At 38.9% G+C, this 14231-nt stretch overlaps 1 protein-coding gene across 11 annotated transcripts in view; it reads left to right on the top strand.

Moving 5' to 3' along the window:
* The window catches only part of col16a1 (collagen, type XVI, alpha 1), an 83822-nt gene that overhangs the window by 62721 nt on the left and 6870 nt on the right, over positions 1-14231 (top strand). For all 11 annotated transcript variants that reach the window (XM_088329147.1, XM_088329146.1, XM_088329143.1 and 8 more), the window contains 21 exons: positions 897-929; positions 999-1070; positions 1146-1190; positions 1751-1795; positions 4431-4485; positions 4562-4614; positions 4751-4804; positions 4881-4925; positions 5009-5062; positions 6624-6659; positions 6744-6806; positions 6884-6955; positions 7042-7095; positions 7216-7260; positions 10977-11021; positions 11195-11248; positions 11345-11398; positions 11466-11516; positions 11649-11738; positions 12980-13015; positions 13088-13132. In XM_088329147.1, coding sequence (XP_088185273.1) covers positions 897-929; positions 999-1070; positions 1146-1190; positions 1751-1795; positions 4431-4485; positions 4562-4614; positions 4751-4804; positions 4881-4925; positions 5009-5062; positions 6624-6659; positions 6744-6806; positions 6884-6955; positions 7042-7095; positions 7216-7260; positions 10977-11021; positions 11195-11248; positions 11345-11398; positions 11466-11516; positions 11649-11738; positions 12980-13015; positions 13088-13132 — 1101 coding nt within the window. The remainder of the gene's footprint in view (positions 1-896; positions 930-998; positions 1071-1145; positions 1191-1750; positions 1796-4430; positions 4486-4561; positions 4615-4750; positions 4805-4880; positions 4926-5008; positions 5063-6623; positions 6660-6743; positions 6807-6883; positions 6956-7041; positions 7096-7215; positions 7261-10976; positions 11022-11194; positions 11249-11344; positions 11399-11465; positions 11517-11648; positions 11739-12979; positions 13016-13087; positions 13133-14231) is intronic.

Below are 14231 nucleotides of genomic sequence, written 5' to 3'. Positions count from 1 at the left end.
GAGCTCTCTTTGGATGAGGCTTGTGTTATGTACAGTAAAATATTTTCAATCTACGAGTAATAAACAAAAATACAAATGTGTTTGATAGTTCATGTTTTTTGGGCTTTTACTCAAATCAATATTACTCAATATAATATATTTTTTATACCACTAGGATGCACTAAATCATACACAATATCACTCACTAAAATCAACTTGTGTACCTTTCACAATCCAAAAGAGGGCTCCATTTCCGATACGTGTGTTTTCATGATCCCAGCAATCATCGGGCGGTGGGCAGGGGGACACCCTGAACTGGTTGCCTGCCAATCGCAGGGCACACGTAGGGACAATTTGGACCGGCCAATCCACCTGAAATGCATGTCTTTAGAATGTGGGAGGAAACCGGAGTGCCCGGAGGAAACCCACGCAAGCACGGGGAGAACATACAAACTCTGCACAGTCCTGTAGCTGGATTTGAACCCACACAGGAGGTTCCCAAGACCTTAGAACTGTGCCGCACACGCGCTAACCACTGCGCCGCCGTGCTGCCCCTTATATATATATATATATATATATATATATATATATATATATATATATATATATATATATATATATATATATATATATATATATATATATATATATATATATATATATATGTATATATATATATATATATATATATATATATATATATATATATTATATATATTATATATATATATTATATATACAGCTGTCGCACAAAATGGAAATATCCCCAAGAAATCAATTGATATACTCATTAGGCTGAATACTGGTGGTTATGGGACAGAATTACTATAAATATCAAGGGAATGCAGTTTTATCATAGGCTGATTCCTTTTTGTATTTCAGATGGTTAAACACAAACATGTATTTCTCTTTTGCAGTGTTTGGAGAATCTACAAGCAACAGCCCCAAGGGTCAGAATCTTGAAATACACAGACTTATTGTGTGCCGTTGTCTTGGTATTGATTTCTTGGCTACTTTAGGATCCCTGCTCCTGTACAGGATTACCAGGAGTTCCAGGAACTCCTGGCTCACATGGAGTACGCGGGGAGCCCGTGAGTTTTATGTGTCAGACTACTATGAGGTTGCTGTTTTATTTTAGTAAAATCCTTGCCTTTTCTGTACTGTAGGGTTTGCCCGGTGATAGAGGTCACGCCGGACTTCCTGGAAGCATGGTAAAGATTCACCAATGCATGGCTCTGATTTGATAAATGTGCATTGATTCATGGATTTTACTGATGCAGTACTTGGAAAGAGTTTAATATCTTCCAAAAATGTAATTAAAAAACAGTGACGGAAATGTAGAAAATCGATAACAAAACACCAAGCAGAGTATTTAATTTATCTATCTACACAGATGCTGTATTACTCTAGCATCCAGCAGAATTTTAATCAAAGATGTAAGAGGCTCTAAAGATTTCAGTCAAAGTTGTTAACTCAGACTCGCCAAAATGGATCTTTGATATCTATAGCTGTCCATGGCAGTACAGCTGAAATGGTTTGTTTTATGTCTATAGCCATCTATGGCATGGCAGCCAAGCTAACAAGGATTTTTAATGTCTAAGGTTCTTAATGGCAGCCTACGTAGCGTGGTTCTTAGACATATAACAGAATAACCTCCTAAACTCATTAAAGCTATTTTAATTTGGTGATTTATACGTCATGTATTTTGTATACATTGTTGAAGTGATGTCCTCTGAGTATGTACAAATTCTATCATTCTCATTTTTTTTAGGGGCCTCCAGGTTTTCCAGGTCCTCCGGGTCAATCTGGACCAACTGTAAGTTTAGTTAATTGCACTAATTTAACCTATATTTAAGTTGAGTATAACTTCCTTATATGTAACTTGTATGATTTGACCACTAGATGTCACTGCATTGTGTAGTGCAACTGAAAACGAGTGCTAAAAAGAAAAATTATGGGCTATGGAGACTTATGAACATACCGTACCATTCATTTTTCATTCATTTTTGCCCAACTCTTCGCAAGGTTTTCAGGTTTTTGATTTACTCTTAGCAGCTAGATGTCAGACAATAATTCCAGCTCCCTCTAGATTAGCTTCTTGGTAAATAATTACAAATTTATCAACCAACACATATTTAAAGACATTTACGTTTACAGTTCAAGCTTATAATTTTAAACCAATATTGTTTTTTGTTTTTGATTATATATTTTTGTTCTTTCTTTTTCTATACCTCCACGAAGCTCAAAATACATACAAAATGTCCTAATAAGGCGATTTAGGCATTTGAAATGTTCATGTTGCGGGTCAATCAAACCTGTTGAAACATATTTAGCAGGTTTTAAACTTATTTTCATGAACACTTACACATACACTATTAACCAAAGGTCTGCAACGTGGTGTCCGCAGACACCAGGTAGCCCCCTAAGAACACCCGAGTAGCCCACGGATAGGTCCTAAAACTAGCTCTCCAGTTATGGGTCAATATGATTTTCTTGGAAATTTGATTTCTAACTCGCATGATGTTTAAGTTATTGCCTAAGCCTTATTTAACTCTACTTATAAAAATCACAACATGGTTGTAAGAGTAACAACGTAGTAATAACATAATAAGTTGTTTTTTTTTAGGAATGTGTATCAAACTGTTAGCCCATTGCATCAATAGGCAACAAAAGTAACTTTCAGTTTATTTCAGTGACCCCAGCTTTGAACATATCCGCAACTAAGGTCAACTTGTTTTACTCCACATTAGTGGATTCAGGCTTACGTTACTTACAAACGATCTTAATCATTCTACTCAAAATGCAAATAAAGCCCTCTTTGATTGTGACTCCAGCACTTCTGCCTCTCACTGCGCCTTTTTAATGAGAGTCATTTACGACAAAGGACCGATTGTGTTACGTCTCCCTGATGAGGGTGGAAAAAAAAACTCCTGTGGTCACGCAGATGCATTGCCTCGGTAATAACCGGCCGCCAGATGAATGGGCCTTGTGAGTGGAAGTCATTTGTAGCATAGTAGCACTCCACAGCAGGTGTTAGCATGCATTGCGTGTTGGTCTTAGCTATTAGTGGACTAAGAAGAGAGGCTCCAACGGAATATATTAGACGTTATGATTGTTGCTGCAATGGCACGTAATGGCCAGCTGCCAATTAGTATTTATTTTTGTCACCCACTCAATTCTCACGATTCTTGGACCAATTGTAATTACAATGGGCCATCGCCACCCTAAACGAGTGCACAAAACTGTGTAAATATACCGTACAACTTTTTTCATTTATTTGATTATTTGTTGCTGCTAAATATTAATGCAAAAAAAAATATTACTTAAGATTAATGTAGGTTGTTGTTGTTGCTGCTGCTGCTAAATTTTATTGCACTTTCATTGCAGTATTGTCTTAATACACTCTTATTTTTTGCACTATTATCATAACTTGGGCCTGTCTCTGAGCACTATTTTATAGATACTTTTTCCTGCCCCTTTTTCCCAATAGCCTTTCATCTTTTTTTACTCTTTAAATTTTCCATTACATGTTTACCCTAGAGTGCCATGTTCAATTGCGCTCACATCCATTGATTTAAGTGACAATAAAGACAATTAAATTAAATCTAATCTCTCATCCCTCATCTCATTAGCTACACCGCTTATCCCCAGTAGGGTCGCGGGGGTGCTGGAGCCCATCCTAGCAATCATCGGGCAGTGGGCAGGGGACATCCTGAACTGGTTGCCAGCCAATCGCAGGGCACACAGGGACAGACAACTCGCTCGCTCATTCACACCTAGGGACAATTTGGACTGGCCAATCCACCTGAAATGCATGTCTTTGGAATGTGGGAGGAAACCCACGCGAGCACGGGGAGAACATACAAACTCCGCACAGGTAGGCTGGTAGCTGGATTTGAACCCACACAGGAGGTTCCCAAGACCTTAGAACTGTGCCGCACACGCGCTAACCACTGCGCCGCCGTACTCTAATAAATTAAATTGAATTCAATCAAATTCAATTAATTTAAATTGAATTCAACTGAGTAGGAGTCACACATACATACATATAAACCTCTTCCAATTAATTCCAATTTGCAGTAAATGTAGTGTTATCATTGAATTAATGTTAATGTTATTAATTTAGTAAAACTTAGTAAAAATAGCAGAGCAGTTATTTTGTGGACTTCATTCTTTCAACACATTTTTTTACTCAGAAACAAAATATCACAATTTCATTTAATCCTCAAAAAACATTCCAGAGTATCAGTTATCTTCCTGTACTCTGTATGTTGTTTCGTCACATGGTTGAAAGGTCTTTCTTTCTTCCCATAGAAAAATTGCTATACGGTATACATAATTCAAAAACATCAACTAACAAACACATTGCGGGGAAAATTTATAGTTGACAGGTATGCGAATTATAGCAGACTCTAAAAATGATGTTCTTAGTATCTACTGTGCATCCTTAGGGTCAACAAGGCGAGCAAGGCGCAGCTGGCGTAGCTGGAATCAAAGGTGAACAGGAAAGTATCCGTCTAGACATGCCTTCAAATCATACTGTTTGGAACAAAACCATTACTTTATTGATTTTTACCTCAGGGCCCTTCGGGGACGCCTGGGTATCCTGGATCCATGGGGCCTCCCGGAATGCCCGTGAGCTATGCCTTCCCCTTGCTTTTATAATGACACTGCCTGCTTGGATGGATACAAACCGTGGGTGGTTATTCTCATATGTGACCAGGAATTGATTGACTGCTTTCTTTTTTTTTGTTTTGTTTTTTATCCTCAGGGATTGAAGGGTGAACGTGGGAGCCCAGGGACGAGTGGTGAGAAAGGAGAAATGGTACTGAACAGCAATGATACTTTTCTCATAGACAGAGTGAAACGTTTGTGAGGGTTTCTCTTCATCCTGTGTTTAGGGTCCTTCTGGGCAACCTGGGTATCCAGGACCTGCAGGCACACCAGTCAGTTTTTGTCTTTTCATCAAAAACTGTAATAAGGAATTCATTATCTTTTTTTAATTTTTTAACGCATGTTTTGTTTCTAGGGTGGCAAAGGAGACCTAGGACCAGCAGGACCTGTGGGACCAAAGGGTGATCAGGTCAGTCCAACAAAAATGACAGAGCTGTATGGAACTCTAAACTTTGTTACTCTCTACCGCCATTTCATGGTTTGTGTCATGATTGTAGTCTAAGTTAGCGTGTTCAGGATGCTTGTGCAAGTACGTGCATTTCTTAGAAACACTTGATTAAACACTTTTTCAAATCTTTCTTGGAGTTGGAGTTGGCTTTGGACACTACCAGAAGCAGGCGTTTTCTCACTTTGCCCATTTTTTGCTACACTGACAAATATTATATATATAACACAGTTATATCCCCCTAGTGGGAGGTGGCTAGAGTAATTTCTGACTATTTTTGGGAGATTGATTCAGAGTAGGGGATTCCCAGCCCCCTCGCTCAACCCAACTGAGGTATTGGGAGTCATTAGGTGACCAAACACCCCAATTCCAACCCCTAATGCTGAACGCCAAGCAGGGAGGCCACGGGTACCAATGTTTAAGTCTTAGGTATGACTCGGCCGAGGCTTGAACCACAACCTCCCAGTTTCGGGGCGGGCGCCATACCTCCAAGGCCACCGAGCTGGTACACTGACACATAGACATGACAAAAAACCCGTGGGGTCAAGCATGACGTCACTCTCCAGCAGTACAACCAGCCCACATTTTTTTTATCTAATATGGTCCGTCCCAAATGGGTCTACTAAAAGTAAGATAAAAGTAGATCGGCGCTGTGGAAAAAAGAAGTTATTTTTACTCAGTTGGACGTTGTAAAAACGGATTTAAAAAAATATTTAACTTTCAACAAATGTGCCTATTCTTTATGATAAATGTTGAAATAATTGTTATAATAATTAAAAATTATAATGTAATTTGATTATTCAGCTTTTAAGATAACAGTATTTATTACTCAGAGCCAGAAAGCGGCCCTGACTTGGTAAGCTGAAAATGTTTGAGGGCTAACTATTCAGCCTCGCATTGTTCGAACAGTCTTTAATAAATGCACTCTCTGTGAGAGGTTTGCAGTGCTTGCCGATTATCGTCGCAACCTCATAGCATTTTCATTTGACATGCAGGGTCTCGTGAAAATGTGCTGCTGTGCGGTTAAAACAGCTTCCAATGATTTAACCTTTCACACCGTTTATTTCCAGTTAGCCTTTTGCAGTCAGCATATTTTGTCCGGCAGTGCCTCTTGATATGATATCCTTTAAAAAGAGCCACAGTCCCATGGCAAATTAGGCAGACACTGGATTTTTGTGAAAAGATACTGCAACTTTCCCTTGTCCTGGAAGCGGCATCCCTCACAGTCAACTATTCTTTTTTTATTTACAAGCTCCATGTTGGAAAATTTGGCTAAAACCTTCACAGAAAGCCAAGGAAAAGGTGGCCTAAGGGCTACAATTTTTTTGACGAAGGCCACTGGCCAGTGAAAATGTGGTCACGGGCCGTAACTGGATTTTGGACATGCGTGCTGTACATGAACTATAAAACTTACATGCATTTTTAAAATACTCATAGGCTAAACCACGCATCCCACCTTTAAATAACCAAAACTGAATCCAACACATTAAAAAATGATATTTTTATTGTGTTTCTATCTCCGAAGGGTTTTCAAGGACAACCCGGATTCCCTGGAACCCCGGTGGGTTTTATGCTTTTACTTTTCAGTGTACATGTACTCTTTATTACATTCTGTGTAACTATTTAATAATTCATATACATTCAGGGTCCGCCTGGCCTCGCTGGCAAGAGTGGAAGGGAAGGACCCCCAGGACTCAAGGGTGAAAAGGTTAGATGATTGCATAAGTTAAATTATGCATCACACTGAGATATGAATGGATTTTGCACATTTTAACCCTCGCACAGGGAAACGATGGTGCCCAAGGTTCCCAAGGATCAACCGGAGCTCCGGGCCCATCAGGCTCTCCGGGATTAATGGTAAAAACAATATTAATAACCGAACATGTTTTATGTTTGAGTCAATTAATTCCTCTGACGTCAGTTGCTTGCTTTTGCAATCAAAGGGTCCTCCCGGCATTGAGGGACTTGCTGGAAAAGATGGAAAACCCGGCCTACGGGTACGGTAAACTCACATTTTATCGACCTTAGAACAAAACAAAAAAAAAAGATGTGGAACACTTGCAGCTGTTGTGGGAGGACTTTATTTACTGTTGACATTTGGTTTATTTTCCAACCAGGGGGAGCTCGGCCCACCGGGACCTGCTGGCCCACGAGGAATGCCAGTGAGTAGCACTTTCAAATTTCTGCACCAGATTCCAGCCTGCTTGGAAACCTTTGTTTCTCTTATATGTAAAATGCACACACTATTATTGTAATGACAAAACAACCGAAGGACCAATTGAATTCATATGCAAAGCATACATTGCTCGATTTCCTGATTGCTAGGCATGGTGTACTACATGCAAATAAGGGCAGCTTGATGATTAACATAATATCACAATTAGCACTGAATGGCATACAATCTGAATCTTGTTAAAGGAAATGTGTATACACTAATATGTTCAACTTCCTGTCTTGTGGGACTTATCATACCGTATTTATTGGTTTATAACACAAATTTGTATGACACGGACCACTCATATCAGTATAAACATTTGTTTTCCTTTTTCCTAGTTCAATCTAATTATCGCAAGTGACAAATGTATGTTTAAAACAATGTATTAATATTAAAAACTATGAAAACAAAACCAACCTAAAACGTAAAATGTATGTATTCAATATCCGTCAAAGTCAGATTCTCATCAGATACACCAGGGAGTTGTTTCCCTCGTCCTACTTTTTTGCATGTATTCATATATTTCAGGATCTGATTTTGTCTTTGGTACATTGACTAAATATAGTGTGATGATGAGATAAAATCTACTGCCTTTTCCTATGTCTATGGTGTTCAAGTAGTTCAGGCGAGCGATTTTGGTATTGATCTGATCAATTTATATACAGGGTAGCAGTGATCGATACCGATCCGATAACGATAATTTTCTTAATCAGAAAATCACAATATTTGAATAGTTCAACCCTTCTACCCCAGAGTTAGTTTGTATTTTGAATTTTCAACTGTTGACAGTATTATTATTATTTTGTTTAACCAAATTACTTATTTTGCAATTTTTAAAAGTGTTAAGAACATTTTAAGAACAAAGGCCAAGAGAGTCAAAAGAGCAGCATTGTTAAAAAAATAAAATAAAAAATACTGTATAACAATGTCAGCAACATAACTAAAGTATCCTAAACTGCACAATATTTTGATATTAAGTCAGCGGCGCAAATTAATTCAAAATCAATTGTCCCTCTCTGGCTTTGTTGCCCTATTACAACGGATTTACAGGTTTTTATTCAGGAAAAGCAATATGTTTGCATTTTTGGTTTCAGCTCATTTTTTTGGTTGCAGCTCACTGCTCTTTGGGTGGTGAGCAAATGACACCTGTTATTGTTGTTTTCTGTAGTTGGAAAAAAACAAGAACACTGCGCTGCGTTTCCTATTTGTGTATGTCATATTTAGCTTTTAGTAGAGGTTGTCACATAGAATCGCCCTCCCTTCTATACCTAATTGGTATAATGGCGGCGCCCTCTGTTGGCTGCGGCTGCATCGACTCGCTACAACGGGTCAGGTGTATCGACATTTCGTTCTGTGTACATTGTTACAAAGAATGACAATACAAAGGAAATTATTATTATTTTTTTTTTCTGCCTGGCAAGCAGGATGCAGCTGAGGGCCCGGTCACACAGCCGTTTGCGTCTGTATCGAGGCTGAATCACGGCCAGAAATGTCTGCCTGTGAAGCAGACGCTGTTGGACGCTTTGAGATCGCCATACAGACGAGATACAGCAGTGCTTTACACGCGGTCGTAAATTCACACACGGTTGGCCGCGCAAAAAAGTTTTGCGCTGCTCAAAACTTTAGACCACGTGTAACCGTGGGCGGCACACGTGGTACACACGAGGTAATGACGCGGTACAGACACGGAACGACGTGCTACGGCCGCGGCCAGGGCGTGGTTACACGCTGGTAGGACGCGAAATTTTAGCGGGTAATCGTGGGTGGAGCACGGTCATAGCACGTTTGTTCTGCGCCTGTATCGCGGTGTTATCACGTGAATTAGCGTGTGTAACGCGTGTGACGGTCAAACGCCTTTCTCCGCCTATATACAGTGCGATTTGCCGAGCACACGTCAGTTGTGCTCGAGACGTCAAGGGGTGAACATGGATCCCCGTCACCGTAGTGACCTCGTCTTAATCCATTTTTATTTCTTGACATTTCTTTTCATTTCATAACAAGATAATAAAATAGAAATGAAAAACTATTACAATAATAACATATTGGCTTCTTCGGTGCCATAGCTTGAAATCTTGATCTTCACGGGACTGTGTCTTGAGCAGTTATGATTTCTACAGCCCGGTGTTGTGCCGAGAAATACATCCCTGCCGAGATTTGCATCCCCTCGCTACTATAACCACTTTCATTTCGTTTTATCTCACTTTTATATCATTTTTCGAGAATGTGATGGCGAAGATATAACCAAAACCACTTCGACTTGCATTTGTTGGGAATGTATACAATTTAAACCATTCTGTCTTTGTATTTGTTGTGAATGTAATCGAAAGGTAATGCACACCGTATATAAATCACCTTTGAGAACTGTTATGCACTCTACCATAAAGCTTATTATGCTGAAATAAGCTTTATGGTAGAGTGCATAACAGTTTCAATACGAGCGATTTGAATAGAAAAGGGCAAAATAAACATGTTACCTGCTCAAAAGTGATTTATATACGGTGTGCATTACCGTTCGATTACATTCACAACAAATACAAAGAAGGAACGGTTTAAGTTGTATTACATTCCCAACAAATGCAAGACAAAGTGGTTTTGGTTATATGTCCGCTATTACATTCCTGAAAAGTGATATAAAAGTGAGATAAAACCAGGTTATAGTAGCCAGGGGATGCAAATCTCGGCAGGGATGCATTTCTCGGCACAACACCGGCTCGGCAGCTTTTATACCCATGGTCCACACGCGGAAATGAGGAAGCGTGTTGCAACCCGTGTTGTAATAGTCCCCGATATTTCTCGAATGATGCATCTTTGCAAAAGTATATATATTCTTTAAACATGTTATAACACAAATACCTATTGTGTTTTTAGGTTTACAAGTCCTATGACAAGTTTTTGAAGATGCATGGAATATTCCAAACTCTTTTTTTCCCCTTCAAATAATCTCGAGTATGCACCATTTTATCACCAAATCATTTTCAACTTAATGAGATTTCCTTCAGGCCCAGCTGCGTGGTATTGAGTTTTATTAGCAATTTAAAGAGTGCAGACCCAAAGGAGATGATCACCATGTGGACCATTATCTGCAAAGCATACAGTATGCATGCTAATGGTTGGATTGTATGACCATTACAGGGATGCTAACACACGTGCCTCCGGCAATTTGGGATTAGGTCTTTTTACCATAGCATAAGTCATTTTACCGTATTTTCTCTGATGGTCACACTTAACACTTGTGCGATATAACAAAAATCTTTCTCCCTCTTTATAGCGGTAGAATTGTTGACTCCTTACAGGTTTTTCAAAAACATCAGCCATTCACTTGCTTGCCTTTGGCAATTTGTGATTAGCTTATTTTGCGGTAGTATAAAACTCAATTTAAAGTATTTTCCCCAAGATTAATACATAACAATTTTCTCTGTATTGTTTTTGCCTTCATCTGCATAATTTGAAACTGTGTAATTGTATCCACAGAGTGTATTTTTTATTTTTTTTTGCATTTCAACCACTAACATTTTCACTTCTGGCATTATTTGATTTGCTTATTTTAACATATTATAACTCATTTTCCATTTCCTCTTTGTTTGTAGCTTAATAGTTTAATCCTGTAACATTTCTCAGGTAGTTAATTACCTTACCTGTCACAAATGCGTGTGTGTTCCTCAGGGATTCAAAGGAAAAACTGGTCACACTGGATTCCCAGGACCAAAGGTGGGTTGATGATTTATTACTTTGTCCTTTTTCTCACACGGGTAATGACAGAAAATAATAATGAAAAGAATAATCAGTATACCGGTATCAAACAGAAATATGCTTGTCTTAAATTCATGCAACCTCAATGACTTCCACTCATGTTTACGCTTTTTATTACTTTATACCTTCAGGGGGACATTGGGATTTCAGGTCCACCTGGACCGCCAGGTAGACCAGGACACGAGGTGAGTTTTTCTCCTCTACGAAAACGAAAAATCCATTATCTTTGCAGACAAAAGACTCACCGTAATGATTGTGATCTCAATCTGTGACCTTTTCAGGGTGATCCCGGAACACCGGGAGCTCAGGGACGTCCTGGACCATCTGGTCACATTGTAGGTTCATTTGTATTTTAGACTCCTTTTTGTACTCCAAATTATGTTCCTTGTTTTTCTCGAACAGGGCCCAGCAGGTCCAGCCGGACCCCCAGGACCTCCTGGCCCATCAGGATTGGTAAGGTTTTGTTTTTGTGATGACCTGGATCACTCCATTCAATTAGAGCATATTTTTTGGAATTGTACAGCAGATGTGAAAAATATAACAACAATTTTCTGGGAATTTAGTATTCACGCTGTCTCAATGCAGGGTATAAAAGGAGATAAAGGTCAGAACGGAGAGAGAGGTCTCCCAGGAATGCCTGGAACACCAGGTCCACCTGGTCACCCAGGATTAATGGTTAGTGCAAAGCATACACACACTTCAACCGGAGTATATTGATTATAAATGTAGAATTGGTCATGTGGGGTAAGCATTTCTGGCTTGCAAATGTCTTTGAAAGTAGTCTAAATAATGTTAAAGCATATTTTAAGATATAACTATAGATATCACACTATAGTACAGTATAATACGGTATTAGCAATAAAGCGTGGAATTAATTTGAATATACGACTAACAACGTATGATGACATTTAATATCTCTTTGAAAAAAAAAAACAACTCCAGTTTTAAGATATTTGTATATTGCGATTGGCTGTTACGCAGCCTAGGGGGTCGTCTGTCCGAAATCAGCTCAGATGGGCTTCAGCACCCTAGTAGTAAGGTTAAGATGTCAGTAATTAAATGAATGATGGCATATAAATGTTTGGATAAATGTGTTTCTGGAGAAATATATTTAACTCTATGTACACGTTTTGATAGATTTGTTTAGTATACTCTCAGAATAAAGCGATGAGAGAAAAGAGAGAGAGAGAGAGAGAGAGAGAGAGAGAGAGAGCGAAAGGGGGGAAGGGAGTGGGAGAAAGATAGACAGGGAGGGAGAGGTGAAGGACAAAGGGATAAAAGACTAGAGAGAGAAAAGAGATAAATGAGTGAAAGAGATACAAAAAAGGGAAAGAGATAAGAGAGAGAGAGACGAGAAAGAGACAGCAAGAGAGAGAATTATATAGAGAAAAAGAGAGAAGAAAAAGAGAGAGAGTGAATTACAGCTCCAGTAGCTTTGCGAGTGACACCTGCCCTTTGCAAAATCCAGTGGACATATTGAAAACTTCAGCTAGTTTTTCTCTCGCGCTTCTTTCTGTGTTGTCTCGCAAACCAAATTAAAACCCTTGGCAGGCCTAGTCCGCAGATTTGTAGGATTTCAAAGAACACTCACATTATTGGCCAATGGTGTAAACTGTGCATCATAGTCGAAACAACAAACAACCCTGGCATCCTATGCAATCTTCCTTGCAGGGGTGCAATATTAAAAACAGATTAAAAGTAACACTTATTTTACGGCATATTTACAACAATTGCATTTGAATGTATAAACACAAACACTCATAAGAAAAAATATTTTAAATTTAGATGTCATGGTTTCCCCACTCCTTTCAAAATGTCTTGAGATATTTGCTTGTCGAAAATGTTACTTCACTTTTGCGGTTGCACAATTCCATTGCCTATAACATATCCAGCTGCTTTGTCATCTTTTTCTTAAGGGAGAGCCAGGAAACGACGGCTCTGCTGGTAAAGATGTGAGTAATGAGCAGTGTTGAAGCTTTCAGGTTCCTTTTGGGCTATTTCATTTTCCTTTCCTTCTTTTTCAGGGTTTGGCAGGCATTCCCGGTGAGAACGGGCAAGCAGGTCAAAAGGTAAGCACCGTCCCAGCAAGTCCTCTCCATCACTTTTAAAAATGTAAGATTACAATATTTTTTTATATGACAACCCAATGTACTGCACTGTTGAAGGTGCTTTTGGCCTATATTTCTGCCAGCTCTGCAGTCGGGCTGCAACTAATGACTATTTTAGTAGTCGATTAGTTACAGACTCCTCAAATGATTAGCCGAATATTTTGATAATTCGCATTTAATCATGTGGCAAATTATAATAAACTGAAAAAATGGGTACAAAGAAAAATGCATCTGCAAATTTGTACAGAAAAAAACAATTAAGCACAGTGCTTGGTTAATAGCGACACAAATCCTCAAATATATCTGTGTCCATTTAAACCAAGTGAAAACTGTAACCAAATGTAAACCGACTGTAAGCAAAGATCAGGCCCATAGGCAGCAGTAGAACAGTTAATAGAATAAACATAATCTGTATTTGTGAGGAACCTTAAGTGGTCAACTGTAAAGTATGTAACTAAAGTACCTAACAATTCTGAACAGTTTAAAATCAAACGGTTTTAACAACTGACATTTGACGCTTTTAACGTTTTAACAACTGCAATTGTTCTTCCGACTGCATGCATTTCATTTCAAATATGTTTCTCAGGCACAGTCTGGCATAATGCTCAAGCTCTTTTTTTTTATAGGAAAATATAAGCGTATAAGATGTATAATGCATGTCATCAAAACCACGTTGGCTTGGATGTTACTTAAATCTTATCTAGGTGAGTCAGACTCCGCTTCGGCCAACCAAACAACTGTTCCCTTTAAATGTCCGTGCATCGCCAAAATACTCTATACGCAAAGTTTGCTTTGAAAATTTGCAAGTAGTCTTTGTAATTGCTGTATTCAAGCTGAAATGCTCCCTAATTCATATATTGGACAGCGCTTGTTTCTAGCCAATCAGAATGCTTGGCAGAAGACAGCCCGTGGCTGCCGAATTTTGTATCACAATGCACATGTGATCCACACACTTGTCAAGTGTTATATATCAAAATGGTTCAACGATGTGTCTGTGGCACTTGTAATGTAGATTGCTTATGACTTAAGTTCCCTGTCAGAGAATTGTCTTGGATCCTTG

This window comes from Urocampus carinirostris, chromosome 2 (genome assembly GCF_059441175.1).
Source record: "Urocampus carinirostris isolate Australia breed hairy pipefish chromosome 2, RoL_Ucar_1.0, whole genome shotgun sequence".
Taxonomy (NCBI): Eukaryota; Metazoa; Chordata; class Actinopteri; order Syngnathiformes; family Syngnathidae; genus Urocampus; species Urocampus carinirostris.
Note: the sequence above shows the minus strand (reverse complement) of the source record. Positions and strands in the feature narration are given on the sequence as shown.